The sequence below is a fragment of the Rutilus rutilus genome (genome assembly GCF_951802725.1).
Source record: "Rutilus rutilus genome assembly, chromosome: 8".
Classification (NCBI taxonomy): Eukaryota; Metazoa; Chordata; class Actinopteri; order Cypriniformes; family Leuciscidae; genus Rutilus; species Rutilus rutilus.
The window spans coordinates 4,298,166-4,319,200 of NC_140222.1; the positions used below are offsets into that span (position 1 = coordinate 4,298,166).

At 37.2% G+C, this 21,035-nt stretch overlaps 2 protein-coding genes across 4 annotated transcripts; both read left to right on the top strand.

The window, feature by feature from the left end:
* Positions 1-650: 650 nt before the first annotated feature.
* LOC311295729 (uncharacterized protein) lies at positions 651-12,289 on the top strand. Of its 3 annotated transcripts, XM_084417232.1 has the most exons (5): positions 677-819; positions 1,143-1,190; positions 1,453-1,515; positions 3,986-4,266; positions 10,341-12,289. In XM_084417232.1, the coding sequence occupies exons 4-5, from the start codon at positions 4,218-4,220 to the stop codon at positions 11,462-11,464; spliced, it is 1,173 nt and encodes a 390-aa protein (XP_084273358.1). In that variant the 5' UTR covers positions 677-819; positions 1,143-1,190; positions 1,453-1,515; positions 3,986-4,217; the 3' UTR covers positions 11,465-12,289. The 3 variants fall into 3 exon arrangements, with proteins under 3 accessions (XP_084273357.1, XP_084273358.1, XP_084273356.1); XM_084417231.1 differs by lacking the exon at positions 1,453-1,515 and having other exon boundaries at positions 651-819; XM_084417230.1 differs by having other exon boundaries at positions 683-819; positions 1,143-4,266; positions 10,341-12,283.
* A 287-nt stretch (positions 12,290-12,576) lies between these two features.
* LOC311295736 (uncharacterized protein) lies at positions 12,577-20,353 on the top strand. Its single transcript, XM_084417241.1, has 5 exons — positions 12,577-13,318; positions 14,327-14,524; positions 17,062-18,386; positions 18,882-18,973; positions 19,308-20,353. The coding sequence occupies exons 2-3, from the start codon at positions 14,476-14,478 to the stop codon at positions 17,604-17,606; spliced, it is 594 nt and encodes a 197-aa protein (XP_084273367.1). The 5' UTR covers positions 12,577-13,318; positions 14,327-14,475; the 3' UTR covers positions 17,607-18,386; positions 18,882-18,973; positions 19,308-20,353.
* The last annotated feature ends 682 nt before the right edge of the window (positions 20,354-21,035 follow it).

The window sequence follows — 21,035 nt, forward strand, 5'->3', positions numbered from 1 at the left end:
TTTAGGCTAACGATAGCTACATTATTATCACTGTTAAATTGTTATTTAACAATAAGCCTACATTCAGTCCTGAATTAAAAATTCAGTTTGTTGTGCCCCCCCAACATTTTTTAGCACCAGCCGCCACTGCCTATGCATACGCACTGCACACAGATTATGTGTGAAACGGGCGTTAGAATGATTTCTGAAGGATCATGTGACACTGAAGACTTAAGTAATGATGCCAAAATTCAGCCTTGGTCACAGGAACAAATTATACTTTACTATATATTCACATAGATTTAAAAAAAATTGAATAAAATTTCACAATATTACTGTTTTTTTTTTAAATGCAGCCTTTGTGAGCAGAAGAGGCTTTTAAAAAGCATGCCTGATAAAAGTTGAATAAGGCCACTGGGAATGGCATCAAATACTACATCAAACTCTTTAGTAGTTACAGGGATCTTATAATGATTAAGGAATTCACAGTAAAGAAATGTTCATTATTCTTAAATAACTGTCTGACTAAAATTATACTGTTATTTTACCAGTTTCTGTAAAATAAAGATTTTTTTAAACGATATATATTTTCCAAATCACAGAGTTGTGTGGAGAAAAGTTATGCTTAAAAATTAGTTTTTGATAATATATCGGTCATTTTGTCTCGCGGTGATGACGTCACCACTTTCGCCGTCGTGCGTCTCCTGAGTCTTTTGAGGTAAACAGTTCACACGTTAAATCACGTAACTACTATACAGTTTACACGGTTTACTCGACATTTTACGGGGTCTTTTCAGAAAGGTTTTCATCGTGTGTCTGTTTCTTTTCCCATACAAAACGGTAAGATGTTAGCGAACTACTTTGTTGTTATGAAGTTATTAGGGAATCGGATTCATATGGACAAATTACAAGGGTTGATAATGTCATCAGTGGCTGTCTTTATATTTACATTTATATTACTGTTGTTATATTTTACTGTATCATTAATGTATTCTCTACATTCTTGTTGAATGAGTATTGATAGTTTATGGCTCATCACTATTATTAGAGCAGCTGAAAAGCCTCTTTATTTCATGTCAATAGATCCTGTTTTCTCCTCATTCATTATGCTGATGTCTTCAGATCTGTAAATTGCCACATTAAGCTCATTTTATTGTCAACAGATTTGAGGAAACGACACGATCAGCTATTGTGACATCTACAAGATATAGGTAAGTTTTATAATGGCTTTTATTTCAATAATCTGTGATGAACCATGTTTCATATGCAACACAATAAACAAAAACAAGTTGAGTTAACTCAATTGGTGCGCCATTTGTTTCTTGCAAATCTGTAAATATATTTTTATGGTTTAATCTTTTTTATAATTATTTTTTTTATATAATGTGACCATAAATACTTAAAGTGGGTGGATTTTTTTTAAACTCAGTAAGTGATTTCTTGATTTAGTCGGATCTGCTCCTCCTCCTTCAGGTAAGCTCCTACTCTTTCAGTGAAGCTCCTCCCACTGCAATTCACCAATAAATGCTGGAATAGGTAAGTTTCATAACAGCGTTTATTAGAGGTCGACCTATAGTGGATTTTTAAATAGTTTCCAAAATGGATACTGAATGAAAACAAACATGATGCATAAAATAGTGCTAAACTTTATTACAAAAATTGTCAAACAGTATACTGAACCATGAAAATGTACTGTACTTTTTACATACAAAAATATAAATATATTAATTGTACCTTGATCCTTCATGTTTCATAGTCCATTCATCAATGTTAATTGATAAATCTTTAAAATGTAATGTAGTAGTAAATGTTAACATTAACAAATGATTAAATCCAAACAGTCATGTTTAAAGATTGCCATCTTTATATGTCTACACAAAGGCCATAACAATGAAATTAGACACATATATTGTATGTATACTCTCACACTTTATTTGTTTCTATTTTCGAACACTTGACGATAGGGGTGTAACTATACACTTGTGTCACGATTCGATACAAAACGTGATACAGAACTCACAATACTTATTTTAAGCCAAAATAAAGAGTTTTTTTTAATTACTTTTTATTAAAATAATATTATTGTTATTTTATATTATTATCAGGATACACACATATTCCCCCATTGCATTATTATACATTATTATTCAACATGACGTAAGCCGCGCTTGTTGTTGTGACTTTTATTTTGACGCCGTTGAGAACGACTTAACTCACACCGCTCACATTCTTAGACCTGTCGTAGACTAATGAAGTTGCACTTTCCTAATACGTCATTAGATAGAACTGTTATGCAAAGAAAGTGAATCGTATATGAAAAAGTATTAGCGTGTGTTTGATGTTGTTGAGCAGAAATACATTACTATGTATTAACCCCTTAGAGTCGCATTGGAATTTCTCCTCAGTGTAAAGGTTAAGAGCTTCATCTATCACTGTTTTCCATGTTCATAGAGTTAGTTTCTGGAGTAAATATATAGGCTATAACAAAGTCCTTTTAGGCAAGTTGTGCCACTCGGCCGCCATCTTGGCAACGCCTCCGGGCAGCTATTTCGGACTAACAAGACCAGACTCCTATCTAAATGAATGGGCAGAGAGTCAGAACTGCACTTTCACTGGTCACCGGGACATAAAAACTGCATGTATAGAAACAGCAGTAAAATATGATAAAAATCGCTGAAAAAGTTTGATGACTTTGCCCCAAAATAAGGTTTAAAACGCCTTTTCCCCCACGCGTTTTTTACTACGCATGCGCAAGGGTTCACGACACCAACTTCATTTACGTCTCTATCCAGAATGCCGGTGTTGTGCCAAGCACTTAAACAAATGCTCAATGTCATTTGTTTTATCCGTGTACAGTACAATATTTTGAATTATTATTTTCTTGTGTCTTGTTCTTCTTGTGTCTCACTTTTTCTTTGCTTTGTCTACCCCTGATATGGACAGAATATTTTGTAATCTCATTGTATAACGTTATGTGTTCTGTAAAATAAAATTATTTTTTAAAAACCCTTGAAGAAATGCTGTGCTTATTGACGTTAGGGATACAGTCAGCATATAACCAGAGACAAATTATATAACGTTACCATCTATATTTACACAACGCACACATACACTGCATATCAAATCTGCCGCCTTTTCAAACAGTAACGTATTTTGGCGGACAAAAATAACGTTAGCATCAAGACAGATTTGTACATTTCTAAAGTTACTCCATAACTTTAAAGTAAAATATAAGTACATATGCCACGTTTATGTGCCTTCTATGGGTGCAATAACAGAGTGGGACGTGGGCGATCCTTTTTCGCCTTCCCAAAGGAGAATAAAAGGTAACGTCTTAAATATTTTAACCATTAACGTTAGACTCCCGGTAACGTTAGCTTGCTTACTATTGTCATTCCATGTGGATTCCATCTGATCTTGCACACACCACAACTCGCTGTCGCCAAATCGCCTCCGCTGTCGCAAAACCTCAACTGTGCGCATGCGTCAGTGGAACCAGACGATAGGCTTAAATGTTTCCCGGCTTGACTGTTAAAAGCAGATGATTGGCTTTCCAGCGGGAGGGGCGGGACATGTGCATACAACCGCCATCTTTGCCGTTATGGGTTTTCCTTATATAGTTGTATTGAGGATTGAGGAAGTGGCATGTCTCTTATGTAAATTGTCTCTGGCTATAATCTGTGTGTTAAAATGGCGGGTGCAGGTGTTTTCGCGTGCGTTCGGCCAATCAGCGAACACTAACGTCACGGATAGTTCCTATAGCGCTGGTTTAGACCGACTCTGAAGTAGGAGTAAATTAGTTTCTCCAAAAGGAGTTCCTAGAACTAAAATCGTTCCTAGTTCCTGCGGTGCGAACACGCCAAAGTCCGGGAACTTCCGCAAAAAGTTTTAGGAACTATGAAAAGATTCCTCTGGTGCAAAAGCCCCTAATCTTGCCTTTTTTGCTCTTTTTTTTTTTTGCAGACGAACATAAACTCAGTAATAGTTTTCTTATTGATTTTGTCAGATCTGCTCCTCCTCCATTCGTGAAGCTCCTCCTCCGTCAGTGAAACTCCTCCTCCTTCAATGAAGCTCCTCCTCCATAAGTGAAGCTCCTCCTCCTTCAGTGAAGCCCCTCCCACTGCAATTCACCAATAAATGCTGGAATATTCCCATCAGCTACAAGTGAAGACGAGCATCAAACCATCAGGAAGAGCTGAAATCTGCAAAGACAGAGTTTATTGAAGGACAGTGAGAACATGAGAGATCCAGAACACTGCAGAATGAAACACACTGAAGAACAAAGAGGTTGGTGTTTATTCCCGATTCTTCATTAGTGAGGATGAGGAACAATACGGATAGAAAGCAGTTTATCAGTTTTAGTGTTTGTAGTAGGAAAAAACATAGTTAAACCAATAAATAATGTAGAAGACACTTTCTATGCGCAGCGTACAAAATAGATACAAATACAAAACATTCTCTAGTTGACAATATTAGAAGATCAAAATAAGTATTATCTGAGCCTTTTTATTTTACATTTATGTTATACCTTGTTCATCATTTTTGTAACTCCCAAAATGTCACAAAAAAATCACACTCACAACAATCAATCTAGGCCTGGGCGAAAAATCGATTGAATGAATTAATTCGAATTTTTTGTTGCGGGCGATTTAAAAAATAAGTAAATCGAGTTTTTGTGTAATGATCATTTTGGTCGCATATGCTCCTGAAATTTAATCTGTGCGACCTAAAAATATATTTGGGAGCATTTGTGCGAGTGCAAATAATGGTTGTGGTGCGACCTGTTTTAATTTCTCTAAAAAAAAACGTTTGCAAATTACTTCACAGTGTGTACTGATATATAAGCACGAGAGAGAGCCCCGGTCGCGCGCGCGCACTCTCACGTCTTCAAACAACACGAGCGTTGTCTTGCTCTCTCTCCCTCGCGCATATTAATCAAAATCAATTGACACGATAGAAAAAGGGCGGAAGACCGAAGTTTCACGTGAAGCGTTCGGAGATTTTTTTTCTCCTGAATTACAGCGGAGTGTGAATTGTGCTAAAAAATAAACTGCCGGGATAATCACACAACTTGGCGGTTGGCAACCGTCATGTCCGATTCGCGAACTAATGACTCATTTGAACCGATTCACTTGAATGAATGGTTAAAACAACTGATCTGTCTAACACTGAACACACGAGACGTCTGAATCGGTGTATAACAAATCGGTAACACTTTACAATAATGTTCCATTTATTAAATTCTAGTTAACTACATTAGTTAACACGTACTATTAATAAACTGTACATTGTTAATTTGTTAACCATTGTTAATGTTAATTTCAACATTTAGGCTAGGCTACTAATAGCCTACATTAGGCTATTGAAGTGTTTTTTTATGTTAACAAATAAAAGAAAAGAAAAAAACACTTCAATAGCCTAATGTAAGCTATTAGTAGCCTAGCCTAAATGTTGAAATTAACATTAACAATGGTTAACAAATTAACAATGTACAGTTTATTAATAGTACATGTGTTTATTGCTTTCCTTAATAAGTAGGGGGGGAAATCGGAAAAAAATCGTAAATCGAATTAAAAAAAAATAAAATCTGAGATTTTATTTTTAGGCCATATCGCCCAGCCCTAAATCAATCACGATCCACATGACGATCTGAATTGCGATCTTCACAATTTTGAGATGTACTTTTGAGAACTGGAACTGTGGATCTATTTGCACAATTTAAAACACAGTATTGCATTAAACAATCAGTTGTCAAAATAATAATTAACCCCTGAGTTAAACTGTAAACACTGCATAGTCTTCAGTGTATGAATAAAATATACATTGATTCTTATTAAAGCTACTAAAGTTATTCAGCTAAGCAGTGATTTTGTCTTTGTCTTTTGACCAAATCGAATGCATAGATCTAATATAATGACACGCATCCGATTTCTCTCCCAACTGTTCATTCACTTCAGACATAACTGACTGTCTTTATGGAAATATCCACCAAGACAGACATTTTGACATATTTCTGTATTTTGTATATTTGACCGTTTAGACGCGACTGAAACTCCAAGTATACTTTGCCCGTCCGTCTTCCACCGTGTCTCGCAGCGAGCACAGAAAGATCAGTCTCTTTTGCAGTGTAATGCACTTTTAAAATCTCTTTTTAAAATAAAGGATACCCCGCAGTAGACTGCATTTTACGACAGTCACGTTACATGATTTGACTGATTTAGACGTTAAGTTTAGGCTTTTAAGGTGGGGTGAAAAAGCACACCCCTTTAAAGGAAAGTAATGTCATGCAGCACAATGATCATTTTATCTTGATTATCACGTTCATAACTGTCCGCCAAACATATGAAAGTCACATGATAGAGACACATGATATAATTTGGCCAGTCTGCAGTATTTTAACATTATTACGAGGACATAAAAGATCACAATCTCTACTAATCGCTTGAAAAGTCATCAAGATCGGATTGGACGTCATCAAGATCGATCACAATATAAAGTCGTCAGATTACCCACCGCTACCCTGTCATCAGAATGTGGGACATGCCTAAATACTCTTTACAACCCTGACACTGATTTTGCTTTGCTTTTTTTTGTTGCTTTTTTTACAATAAACGTTAAACATACTAAAATGAAACAAAATTCAGAATGGATAACAGGGGGGAACATTTAACACGAATTAATAAGCAAAGCTTGTTTTATAGTATTTGATACATTTGTATTTCACAATATATAGTTATTTCTCTTCTAACTTTGGTAACAGGGTTGATGAATGCAGTCAACACTACTTGGATTGAGATTATTTTCCCATCATACTCTAGAAAGGAAAATGTTATAATTTTAAAAAGGATGAAAGGAAAGTGTTGTGATAAAAGTTGGTTTTTAGTTAAAGGGGTGGTTGATTATGATTTGACTTTTCTAATTTTAGTTAGTGTGTAATGTTTCTGTTTGAGCTTAAACAACATCTGCAAAGTTACAACGCTCAAAGTTCAAAGCAAAGGGGGATATTTGCTTTTAAAGAAATCGCTTTTTAAGGACTATAAACGGCTGGTTTCAAAAGAAAGACATTTTAAAGACATAAAAGACATTTCTCCCCGGTTAGTGACATCACTAACCCTAAAATTTACATAAACCCCGCCCCTGGAACATGATTTATAGATTATCAAGAGAGAATATGCTAATCAATGACTAAAAGATAACTACACATAAGCTACATAAATTCATCAACTAACCATTCAGAAATGTCCTGTTGCTTCTACATGTTGTCACTTCTTCTAGAGTCTCTCCATCTTTCTGACTCTGGTTTGAACATAAAAGGCTAAAAGTTTTTGAAATTTTCAGTGCATGTCTGTGTGAGTGCAAGCTCATTAAATACATTTTGACATAAAATAATAATAATAACGAGGCTCAAACATCCATTTCGTAACAGACATGCGTGTTTATTTGAGCACGTCCGTCAATGAAACATCACACTAGGTTATGTAAAGACTTGATTTTGCGCTGCCAGAGAAAGCCAAACTAAAAATCACCCACGCATGTGAAACGTGCTTTACAAATAAACTTAACACGCCTTACCAAGCATAATAACAAGCACAAACTGTGCTAAGAAGAATTTGATGTGCAAGTAAAAAGGTAGGCTATCTGTCCTACAGCATTTTTCTACTTTACGGCAGTAAAGAACGGGAATATAATAGGCCTACTTAAAAGCAAACCAAAGGAAGAAACGTTTATGATCCCCAGCGAAAATGGGTGAGTTGTGAGTGAAGATTTGGGAAAAGAAACGAGAGATTCCATGTCCAATGGAATAACTAATGGAATATTGTAAAATTCACTAATAATCGGGTGACCAGATCAAAAAACAGAATACAAAGCCGACAAAGCTTAAATTAAGGGCTCACGCTCAACTCATTTGTCATGAATCCAAACGTTTCAATGGCTGCGATGTAACATTTAATTGCTAACCTATTATTTATTTTGTAAACAAAGCTTTCTGCGTCACTCCTGTCATAATATTCATGTAAAAGAGCATTCACATAAAAAAAGAAAAGTGTTTTGGTGGTGATGCGGTTGTCAAGTTTACCGGCACAGCCCTACGTAGCGCTGAAACCCGACTGTAATTGTTCAAATTTCCAACGATCAGCATTCTCACCTAAAACTGATCGGTCAGACTAAAACCGTAAGTCATAGAGACTTGAAACTTTGAGGGCTGGTAGTACTCACGCCGTCTATAACGTCACCAATGCTCACCCCGATCGGCCTGACGGGGGCGCTACAGCGGTCAAAACTCCTAAACCGTCAGGCGTAGGCTCAAGTGTCTTATATCGTTGCCTCGGATGCAATCTAAATTCTCGGGTATTTGGGATTTTTTTCGGAAAACCTACTTTGGCAAACTAGTCCTAGGTTTTTGACCCAATCGTAACCAGACCAGTGCAGCAAGATTCTCTGATTGTCAACAATTATCAAAAAAAGATTTACGGTCTCATGCTGCGTTCACACCAAACGCGAATCTGCGTCAAAATTCGCGCCTGCCGCGTCTAGTTATACGCGTGACCACTTTGTGTGCATTCGCGCGTCAGAGCGAAATTGACGCGCGTAAAATCAAAAGTTTGAAGCAAAATTTACGCGCGTCAAAGGCGAATTCCGGGGGCGAGAGTTTCGAAACCTGTTGGCGGCCATCTTTTTTAGATGTTTATCGAGCATTAGCAATAGCATTAATCGAGAGAGTCACCGCTTGTATATGCTCTGGAGAGCAGAAACAGCTGCGTAGGGGACATCGTGGCTGTACTCGGGTCCACCAAACCCTCCGGAGGGTTTCAGGAGTTTCACAATTTGCTTCAGGAGGTAGGTTTGGTGGACCTAACGGTGAGGACGCTGACGAGGACAGCGTAGGCCGTATAAAGCCTCGGCCTCGAGTGGTCTCTGCATGACGAGCCCGCGCTGTACAGCCCGGCGCGAGGTTCACCCTCTCCCGCACCTAATCTGTAATTTATTTTTGTTTTGATAATAAATGGAGCCAGCCTCCAAAAGTGAAACCTGTCCTGTGATTTTTTGAAAAGTTTTTATATTGTGTTTGTTGTCTTTACATTAGATTAATAAAGTTTCATATAATCTAGAATAGATATGAAATAAATAGCATTCATTACAAAATGAGTATCTCTCATTGAAATCGAGTTTTTATGTGAAAGATTATTTGCTTTGTTGTGCATTTTAGTCATATTACAAAATAATTTATTGAGGCCAAACATAAAATAACATTATAAACTGTCAGTTCACCACGTGACAGCAGCAAGCAGGCTCCTGATTGGTTAACGCGGCGCGAATTGACGCAGAAGTTCAGATTTTTCAACTCGGGCGGCAGACGCGAATTCGCGTCAAACGCGTGAATGCACAAATAGCACTAATAAATTTCGCGCGTAACCAAACGCTCAATTCGCGCGAATGAGGCGAATTCGCGTCTACCGCGCCGCGCTAAACGCCTCATTCGCGCCGCAAGACCTCCAGACGCGCGTAAACGCGTCTTACCATTGACTTAACATTGAAATCACTCGCGCCAGACGCATATTCGCGTTTGGTGTGAACGCACCATCAAAGGGCCGCCAAAACGTTCAAAGTGGCTATAACTCGCTAAAATGGCTATAACTCGCGAACGGAATGAGATATTTTCACCAAACTCTGCACGCTTGTGTATGGGCTCATTCTGTAGTTGTGTGAAAAAGCACACAGTCTGATTGACTTGGAAAAAAAAAAACCTCAGTCTGATTTATTTGAAAATTGGCATGCGTTGTCTTCGTTTAAGGTGCTAAGACGGCCTTTGAGGACATTCGCGTATCTAGAAAAACGCGTCCGGTCGCGGCCAATGAAGTTTGAGCAGCTATCAGACAAGGTTAACGGATGTTTGATTCATGATCCTAGAGACCTGTCATAAATTCGAAAATAATTTCACATTTTTCACGTACGTAAAGGATTGTATACCACATGATTTTTGGTACACGCCCACAACATTCATACCCCATGGTTGAACTCCTCATTCTGAGCGACTTTGCCTTTAGGACTGCCGCTGTCAGTCGAATCGTTTGTTAAATATTGAAGAGTATTTCAAAAAACAACTTTCCCGAACCAGCCCTAGATTTTTGGCTCGACCTCGATAAAGCCACTGCGGCACAATTCTCAGGACTCTCTTGGTCAATAATTATCAAAGAAAAATTAACTTTGGCCTTTGGATAGCTAGAGCTGGGCCATTTAGAAAATAGGCATGGACAAGTCCACCCAAAAGCCTATCATTTGGAAACAACTCAAAACTTCATGAAAATAGTTAAGAACATGCAACATGACCTTCAAATTTAACTTTTTTGCTTTCATTTCAGTCGTGATGCTGAAGAATGAGAAGAGTGAAGAGGAGGAGAAACATCATCATGTCAAAACTGAAGAAAAAACTTGCCCGCAGACTGAGAGTATTTCTTTACTGAAAAGAGAAAAGAAATGTTTCACCTGCCATCAGTGTGGAAAGAGTTTCACATTCAAAAAGAGTCTGAAGGTTCACATGAGGATCCACACCGGAGAGAAACCGTTCACATGTGATCAGTGTGGGAACAGTTTTACACAACAAGTCCACCTTAAGGAACACATGAAGATCCACACTGGAGAGAAACCGTACGATTGTGATCAATGCGGCAGAATATTTTCGAGGGCTACAGGCCTGTCGAGCCACATGTTAGTTCATTCACAGGAGAAACCACATTCATGTTCTTTGTGTGAAAAGAGTTTTAAATATAAACAAAGTCTCGAGGTTCACATGAGGATCCACACTGGAGAGAAACCGTTCACATGTGATCAGTGTGGGAAGAGTTTCGCACACCAAAAGAGTCTCAAAATTCACATGAGGATCCACACTGGTGAGAAACCGTTCACATGTGATCAGTGTGGGAAGAGTTTCACACACCAAAAGAATTTCAAGGTTCACATGAGGATCCACACTGGAGAGAAACCGTTCACATGTGATCAGTGTGGGAAGAGTTTTGTAGAAAAGGGAACCCTTAAGACACACATGATCATCCACACTGGAAAGAAACTGCATGAATGTGATCAATGTGGCAAAACATTTCTGAGGACTTCAGCCCTGAAGAGACACATGACAGTTCATTCACAGGAGAAACCACATTCATGTTCTTTGTGTGGAAAGAGTTTTTATGATCTGCAAAATTTTAAGGTTCATCAGAAAATACACACTGGTGAAAAAGATCATGTGTGCTTTGAATGTGGGAAGTGTTTTATTACAACGGCAGATTTGAAACGGCACCAGAGAATTCACACTGGAGAGAAACCTTACAAGTGTTCACACTGCGACAAGAGATTCAATCAGTCAGGACATCTGAAACAACACGAGAGGATCCACACTGGAGAGAAACCGTATCACTGCACTGCATGTGGGAAGAGCTTCAGTCAAGCATTTTCTCTACACAGTCACACAAAAAACAATCACAGCAAGTAGTTCATCTTCAGATCCAGCACTTTCAGGTGTGAAGCTTCATCCTCACCAAATATGACAATAGTACTGTCGAGCAATAAAATCTCTTCAATATGAGGGTACGTTTACACGACAACGATGTACTAAACATGTAAAGATGTATATTTACAGTCCATGGTTTTCACAAATTCTCGTTTTTGTAGTTTACAATAAGATATGCCTAACTGTATTGTTTTAAAGAACTTGAACTTTGAAACCTGTTTTCTAAAGTTTACGTTTTAAGGCACCCAAAACACTGTTGTCATGTAAAATGAACAGCCAAAACGCTTAAAAAGTTTTCAGTTTTTAGTTGAAAACTCTGTTGTGTAAAACAGCCCCAAAATCTGCCCTAACCAGCCACAATAACCAACAGGACGAAGAAACATCATCCAAATTTGTCACAGTGAATGAAGTTCATTTTCAAGACCAGACATTTTTTAACAGTGAGACTCAATCACATCAAAGATGGACAGTATCTAAAAGTTGTATATCTATTTGCTTCATGATATAAATTATATCATTATGCTTTATTATGCATTTCATTTCATGTTCAGTTTTCTTGTACTTTCACTTGTAGTTTGTTTAAACTTTTATATAAAAAAGTAGGGTTAGGGAACTAATTATTCTTCCACTTGAAGTTTATTTAAAAAACACAGATGTAAGATTTAATGTCATGTAGCTTTGCAACTGACCTTCACTTTTATTCTCTTAAGATGCTTTACTATCTTTTTAGTCAATAAAGAGAGAAATTATTTAATTAGTTTTCATTTTTTTTTTTTTTGCTTGAAGCAGCCAATAAATAATTGTATCAAAAACATTCATTCGCCCTTTTTATTGTCTGTTCTTACATCAAGAATAAATCATCTCATAATTGTAGTTACTTCTAAAAGCCATTGAATATTATCATTGTGTTGGAGCTTTCCATGTTTTAATTTCTTGAAAAATACCACACATGACAGAGGGAATAAGACTGTCTGTCTTCATCAGCAACTATTTACCCTGATATTTTGGTTTACATATTGTTTTATTCTACAGATGTTCTGCCGTTTTAAACAGTATTTCGCGCGTTTTTGGTAATCTACCATTGCTCTCGTCTCGCGCTGATGACGACATGACCAGCGCGCGCGCTCCTCCTTCAGTTCAGTCAGTGTGGAGCCAGTCTTCTGAGGTGAGCAGTTCTCGATAGCTCGTTGATAAGATCGTTTGTTAATGCAACATTTACGACTGGTTTTCACCAGAGGGGGTAATCGAGCTCTCGGAATAGCGTACCACCCCCGGGGACCGCCATTGGCTAACAAGCCATCACCTGCTGTTAGCATTCCATTGACTTCCATTCATTTTGGCGTCACTTTGACAGCGAATAACTTTACACATGAGACGTTTAAAGACTCCATTTGTCCATTGTTTATTTCTAAGGAAACACGACGAAGTATAAAAGGCTCCATTACCTTGTATCGTACGTTATGGCCCAGTAGAAGCAGTTTTTGTAAAAGTAGGCTAACGATGGCGTCATAACCACGCGACTCTCTGGAAATTACCGAATGGACAGGAGGAGAAGCTCGCAGTCAATCGGGGGGACGTGGAGGCATAAAGTCAAGGGAGAAGCCCATAGAGATTCATAAAGTTGCTCATGGACAGCTACTCACACTCTCCGTCTCTGCGAGATTCGGAAGGGAATGATTCAGATTTCTCTTGGCACAGCTACTAGAGGACAGACGGGTTGCTCACGTCACATTCACGTCGTCAAGCTCAGTGTGAGTCTGCGCAGTACGCTCGACCATCAGGAAGTGAGTGCTTCTAATGTGCTTATTTGCCCGTTTCTCTTCATATACAAAAAAGGTAAGAAATTAGCAATCTACTTTATGAATGCGGTTTTAGGAACTATATTTAGATTCATATGGACAAGTTAATGGGTCTCATTACGCTGTTGTTGTTTCGTTCAAACATTATGAACCATGGCAAGCAGACTTTGGGATGAAATGAGAACTAAAACAAGCCCACGACTTGAGACGCCACTCTTGCATGCACTTTTAGATAGGTGAGCTAATGTACATAAAACAAATCAATGATATATATATATAGCGTAACATGATGAAATGTTAGAATATGATCAGTATGTTATTCTAATGTTGATCTAGCTCTCATACAGCCCACAAACTATGAAGGTAAAATTATGTCATAAAGAATTGCATGCGCAGGGCAAGATTTGTGAAAGTGTACATAAGATTGCAAGTGTAAATTAAAATTGCATGCGCAAGAGAAGATTTGTAAAGGTGTAAATCGCCTTTCAAGTGTAGGAAAAAAATATTTGCAGCATTTTACTGTTATTCATAAGTGTAATTCATGTACTGTGAAACTGCAACTTCACTAACACAAAATAAATAGGATCTGGATTCTTTTGACTTTTGATTCCATTTTTTCCGCGCTTACACTTTTGGCGATATACATATGTTTCATAACAGCATTTATTTAATTAATCTGTGATAAACCACGTGTCAAATAAAACCAAAACAAGTTAAGTTAAATTCAGTCTGAGCATTCTTTTTTCTTCTAAGTTTGTTCTCTCATTTTTATTTATTTATTCATACATTTATATTTGACATCTGTTAATTGTTGTACCCTCTTTTCTGTCTATAACGTTTATGTTAATGAGAGGTAAAATAAATGTAGGAATAAAGTAGGCTATGTGGATTATATTCTTAGAAATAAAAATTAATAAGTATTATTTATTTAAAGCCTTTTATTTACTTAAAAGTTACTTTACTAGATGGATAGATGAACATAAATACTTTAAAAAATGTAATACTATAGTATAAAAACAAACTGATTTATTCTTGATTTTGCCAGATCTCCTCCTCCTTCATTAAAGCTCCTCCAACTGCAATTCACCAATAAATGCTGGAATATTCCCATCAGCTACAAGTGAAGACGAGCATCAAACCATCAGGAAGAGCTGAAATCTGCAAAGACAGAGTTTATTGAAGGACAGTGAGAACATGAGAGATCCAGAACACTGCAGAATGAAACACACTGAAGAACAAAGAGGTTGGTGTTTATTCCTGATTCTTCATTAGTGAGGCTGAAGAACATTAAGGTTATTAAGCAGTTTATCAGATTAAGTGTATGTAATAGGACAAAACATAGACATTTTCTACAGTCATGTGAAAAAGAAGTTACACCTTTTGAAATCTATGGTTTTACGTATCGGTATTAGGGCTGGGCGATATATCGCATGGCATTGTTAGGCGCATCTCGTCAGTAAAGCCGGTTCCTTGATTAGTAGTAAATCGCCATCACCTGCTTTCAGATGGAGCGGCATTTACAACACAGAACAGTAGTTCACTGACAGGTGATACGTCCGCGATAATTAATGCGATATGGCTCAGCTTGTCAGTTAACTACGGCTCTGTGTTGTAAATGCCGCTCCATCTGAAAGCAGGTGATGGCGATTTACTACTAATCAAGGAACCGGCTTTACCGACGAGATGCGCCTAACAATGTCATGCCCAGCCCTAATCGGTATATAAAAAAAATATAGATTTTTCTGGTCTTAAAATTAGGTAGGTCATTATTTAACAAAAACTAGGCCAACATGGAGAAGCCATGAGTGAAAAACTTAGTACACCCTTACTGCTGTACTATCTCCCAATTCGATACTATCACGATACGTCGGTGCCGATACAATATGTCTTGCAATTTTTTTTTTTTTAACACTAGAATTTTTTTTTAAATCATACACTTAAACAGACTGTATATGATGAGTCATATTTTCAAAAACAATTCATCACATCTTTCTGACTTTTATTTAAGAAGCATCATACAGTACTACATTCTCTTGAATAAATGATTCAATAACAAATACATTTTTTATCAGAGTGGCGAAATGTAATCATTTATCAGTGTAATCGATAAATGCGTTATTTTAAGCTGATTTACTCTATTTTGATCGCTATCGTAGACATCAGTGTTTGGAACAACATTAGAGTGCGTAAATGATGAGATATATATTTTTTTTGGGTGAACTGTCCCTTTAAGGACAAGCGGCAGCGTGTTTATTGCTACTGTCTCTTTAAGAGCTGCGTGCGACGCGTCTAATATCCGCATTTGACAAGCTGATTTTCTCTCAAAGTTTGCTTTCACTTTAGACATAACCGACTTTGTTTATGTACCTTGTGTGTATTTAACAGTATAAGCACAATAAGACTCGAAAGATAACTTAGTCCAGTATCCAGGCGCTGGTAGACAGGCTTTTAGTGCATGTGAGCTTCACATGTACGCGCTGAGAAACGCACACATTAGAACAGCGCATCAGCACGCGAATTAAATGTTTAACCGACAAGGCATTAAAGCACATGCAAATTATGAACTTTTGTGAACTGCAGTGTCCCGTTCCGCTGCGTTAACATTTTATGTGAATATACGTCGCGTTGTTCAGTATGTTGAGACACAGGCGCCAGAACAGATATAATGCACGATTCTACGATATTTCTTCAAAAGCAGATCGTGGAGACATTTTAATCGTCCACGATCAAAAAATCGTCATATCGCACACCCCTATTCTGTAGCCATGCAGAGGTCCCAGTCCCTGAAGTTGGCTGGCAATGAAACTGACTACACGTTCAGGATCGCTATATTGTATTTTACGATAAAGTTGCAGACCTGACAGCCTCCTTCTCAAGTGTCGGACACTAATGTGGAAGTCGTCAATCACTGACAGACATAGAGCTATTTCATTTTGAGCCCGTTATCAAAGTAACAGCAAATGCGATCATCCATGATGCTGCTTTATTCTGCATTTGGTGCTTATGCTGTTTTTGCCGACTAAGCATTAAAAACAAGTTGTGATCACGAGAAAACAACTTTTGTTATCTCGAGATCACAAGAAAATTAAGTCGTTATCACGAGAAAACAACATAGAATTTTTTTTTAATCTATGGCCTCTTAGGGCTTCCGTTCTCTTCCTATTTGAAAGATAGGACTTTTTCAGTCAAGTTTAGGGGATTGTTCTTCTACTGTTGCCCCTCTTGTGTGTGGGGTTCCTCAGGGTTCTATCTTGGGACCGATTTGATTTTTCCTTTATATCCCCCTTCTGTGCATGAATGTTTGAAACATCAACAGATTCAGACCCTTATCATCAGACCCTTATATTCAAAAGCATTTAACGGTCATAAACAATCAAAGAAAAAACATTCTGAGAGAAAAAAGGGAATAAAAACCAAATAAAACCGGTCAAGGAGCAGATGACCAGCTGAGCAGACCTGCACCATCTTTCCTAGCTAACTTCAACATTTAAGTTTAGAAAAATAAATGTAATATCCATCTGAGAGACTGTCAGAGCTGTAGCATTATTGTATAGCTTTTTAATGGTAATATTATGTTAGATAATTGTGGAGTTGATCAAATATTTAATGGTTCTCACTACAGAGACATGGGATTTGTGTTTTAAAAGTAATATAAATAGAAGATCAATATACCTTGTTCCTGGAAACAGATTTATAAAAAATGCATCAAATGATCATAATTTTGTGTAGCTGTTGATGGTTTGTTTAATTAAAGTGTAATTTTTTTAACTTTCGTTTCAGATGTGATACTGAAAAATGAGGAGAGTGAAGAGGAGGAGAAATATCATGTCAAAACAGAAGAAAAAACTTGCCCACAGACTGAGAGTATTCCTTTACTGAAAAGAGACAAGAAATGTTTCACTTGCCGTCAGTGTGGAAAGAGTTACACACACAAACAGAGTCTCAAAGTTCACATGAGGATCCACACTGGAGAGAGACCGTTCACATGTGATCAGTGTGGGAAGAGTTTCACACGCAAACATCATTTCACTGTTCACATGAGGATCCACACTAGAGAGGATCTGTTCACATGTGTTCAGTGTGGAAAGTGTTTCACACGCAAACATAATTTCACGGTTCACATGAGAATCCACACTGGAGAGAAACCGTTCACATGTGATCAGTGTGGGAATAGTTTTGCACTCAAACATCATTTCAAGGTTCACATGAGGATCCACACTGGAGAGAAACCCTTCACATGTGATCAGTGCGGGAAGAGTTTTGCACAACAAGGACACCTTAAGAATCACATGAAGATCCACACTGGAGAGAAACTGCACGACTAGTAGGAATCATAAACAGTAGGGCTGGGACGATACACCTATCTTCCGATTTGATATTACCACGATACTTGGGTGCCGATACAATATGTATTTAGATTTTATTTATTTATTTTTAGAATTGCGATTCTACAAGTATTGCGAATCGATAATGCAAATTATTTTATTTTTTTAAGTCCCTGTAAAGGCAATTCAAAAAAAAAAAATTCTAAAGACATTATAAATGTTAGAAATGTATTGCTAAAACGTATTACAAAGACTGAACTGTGAAGTGCCATTGCTGTGTTCTGGATTTTTTGGGCGGGGCTAAAACAGGATCGATAACGCACTGGAGCCCCTGAGCTCCTGGACACGCCCCTACTTGATAACGCACTGGAGCCCCTGACGCTGGCCCCTCCTCTAACAATATAAATAAAACACATTCACATCAGTTCGCCACTCAATTGCGAGTTACTGTTAGTTACTACAGCTTGCTAGCTAGCTATGCCTTCGTCACGGAAATGCGTACTACCTGGATGCGATCATGTGCAAAACAGTTCGGTGTCCTTATTTAAATTTCCGAACAACGATCACATCAAGAAGAGGTGGATTAATTTTGCGAAGAGCCACCTTGATGGAGAGCTGAGGATCACCGCCAAAACCCGCCTCTGTAGTGATCATTTTACACAGGATATAGTTTTATAAACTTTAGTCGGAGACAACTGGGATTCACTGATAATCCGCTGTTACTGGTGAATGGGGCCGACAACTGGTGCCATCATCGGCAGTGCGTGCCCACCAATGAGTGTAAGTTGCCTTTTGTGATTATGTTATAAATTAATTATAGTAGGTAGTCCAGACTCGAACATGTATGGCTTTGTAAAACCAATTAAGCTGCTAGGAGCATCCATTCCAGCTTTAGCAGTGACAGTTGAGTGTGGCGACGGCAGCTTTCCCGCGAGTGGGCGTGGTTTCAGCGCAGGACACGCCCCCAGCGTTTGAGAGCAGAGACTAATGCTCATTTTTTCAAGATTTTGATAGCTTTTTTTTATCATTCAAATTTGGCTGGGTGGCTAATAAAGCATTTTTCTGTGGTGTGACAAACTCAGAACACATACTTAATTTTGACTTTACAGGGACTTTAAATCATTCACTTATACAGACTGTAGGCTACGTGATGTATAAGAAAAGTCATACTAACAAATTTACAAATGACTTATTTCAGAAGCATCATACAGGTCTACATTCTCTAATTTTTGGTGGAAACCAATTAGAACTTCTGTGATGGTTTGTTTGTTTCAGCTGGGCAGCCACAGCGAGCGACAGGACGAAGAAACATCATCTCAGTTTGTCACGGTGAATAAAGTTCATCTTCAAGACCAGCAGTTTCAACGGTGAGATTCACATCAACTCAAAGATGTACAATATCTAAACGTTTTATTCTTGATCTAAATGATCATTATGCTTTATTATGAGTTTTCTTATACTGCATATGGACTACTTGTTGTTTGTTCACACTTTTATGAAGTTACATTTATGATTACTATTAACATTTATGATAACTTGTTCTTTGTTGTTTTTAAAACAACTAGTTATTCTTACAGTGTAGTTAAAAAACGCAGATGTAAGATATACTGTCTTATATTGTCTACTGTGTGTAAGATGTAATGTAGCTTTATTCCCTTTTATTCAAACTGATAATCGTTTGTTTCACTCTTGTTTTCACAGTTTCCTCTATTAAATCCAGTCCCGCAGAAGCTCTTCGACTCTCAGTCCGGCTGAGGAGAGTGTGTTCCCGCAGCAAAGTGACATCAATGCATAACCTCTATAAAGAGAGAATTTGTCTAATTTGTTTTCATTTTTTTTATTTGCTTCAAGTATTAATAATTTTATCAAAAAAGAAAAAAAACATTCATTGTCCCGTTTTATTGTGTGCTGATTCTTCCTGCATCAAGAATAAATCATTTAATAATTTTCGTCACATCTTAAACCCATGAAATTACGGAAGCCGACAACGTAAAAAAAAAAATTCTAGCATTTCGGGATTAAAGTCGAAATATTATTTGGAGAATAAAGTCGAAATATTATTTGGACTTTATTCTCAAAATAATATTTCGACTTTATTCGAAATATTGAAGTATTTATCTAAATATTTATTCGTTGCAGCCGACAACGTAAAAAAAAAAAATTCTAGCATTTCGGGATTAAAGTCGAAATATTATTTGGAGAATATAAAGTCGAAATATTATTTGGAGATTAAAGTCAAAATTACAAACGCTGCCTCATTGACGTAACGTGAAACACACTACAGCCCTCTGGGTCAAGAACACTCAACAGTAACCCCACTGTTTCCCTCTTCACTGTAAATCCTGTCTGGATACATTTTAAGTGCATCATTCTGTATCCAATCATTTGGCCGGATCCCGTTATTTCCTCAGATAAGTGAAAAGTGTTTTCGCCTGTAAAGTCTATTCCGGCGCAGTATATTTTGTAACATCCTAAGACAAATGGTAATGCCATGTTGGTAGATTAGCACCTGTAGAATTTCCTTTTGTTGAAAGCCCAGATAAAAGTAAAAAGCTACTATTATGTTTAGATCCATGTCAGAAGAGGTTCGACTTCACGAGCGCAGGTCTTTACTAAAAAAAAATTACGACTTTATTCTCGTAATGTTTTGACTTTAATCTCAAAAAGTTTCGACTTTAATCTTAAAATATTTCAACTTTATTCTCTAAACATTTCGACTTTAATTTTGAAATATTTCGACTTTATTCTCTAAACATTTCGACTTTAATTTTGAAATATTTCGACTTTATTCTCTAAACATTTCGACTTTATTCTCTAAACATTTCGACTTTAATTTTGAAATATTTCGACTTTATTCTCTAAACATTTCGACTTTATTCTCTAAATATTTCGACTTTAATCTTGAAATATTTCAACTTTATTCTCTAAACATTTCGACTTTAATTTTGAAATATTTCGACTTTACTCATAGCTTCTTTTTTTTTCACAGATTTTTTTTTTTTTTTTTTGTATTGCGGTTCAGGGCTTCCGTATGAAATATCATTGTGTTTGGGGATTTTCATGGTTTAAATTTATCTATAAATGCCTAACATATTTCACCTCACATTGACAGAGAGAATGAGACGACTGTCTGTCTTCATCAGTAACTGTTTTACCCTTATTTTTGAAAGGTTGTTTTATAGTTGTTTTGCGGTTTTAAACCATAATTGGCTCGTTGGTCTTGTAAAATCCTTCATTCAAAAGTGCCACTCTTTTCGGTTTATTGTCCCCAGTGCAATCTTTAACAAACTGGGGGGAATAAACTTTTTGCGATGTTGTGATTTTGAGTGTATCTTGTTACCAGTTAAACTTCCATCAGCAAGTGCTGCTCTATTGGAAACTAGTGTTCAAACATAACTTCACGCCTCACAACACTCCAGTTTGAGATAA

Coding starts and splice junctions, on each gene's coding strand:
- LOC311295729 (XM_084417231.1), top strand. CDS start 4,218: ATGAGAGATCCAGAACACTGCAGAATGAAACACACTGAAGAACAAAGA. Junction 4,267..10,340: donor ACACACTGAAGAACAAAGAG/GTTGGTGTTTAT, acceptor CTTTCATTTCAG/TCGTGATGCTGAAGAATGAG.
- LOC311295736 (XM_084417241.1), top strand. CDS start 14,476: ATGAGAGATCCAGAACACTGCAGAATGAAACACACTGAAGAACAAAGA. Junction 14,525..17,061: donor ACACACTGAAGAACAAAGAG/GTTGGTGTTTAT, acceptor CTTTCGTTTCAG/ATGTGATACTGAAAAATGAG.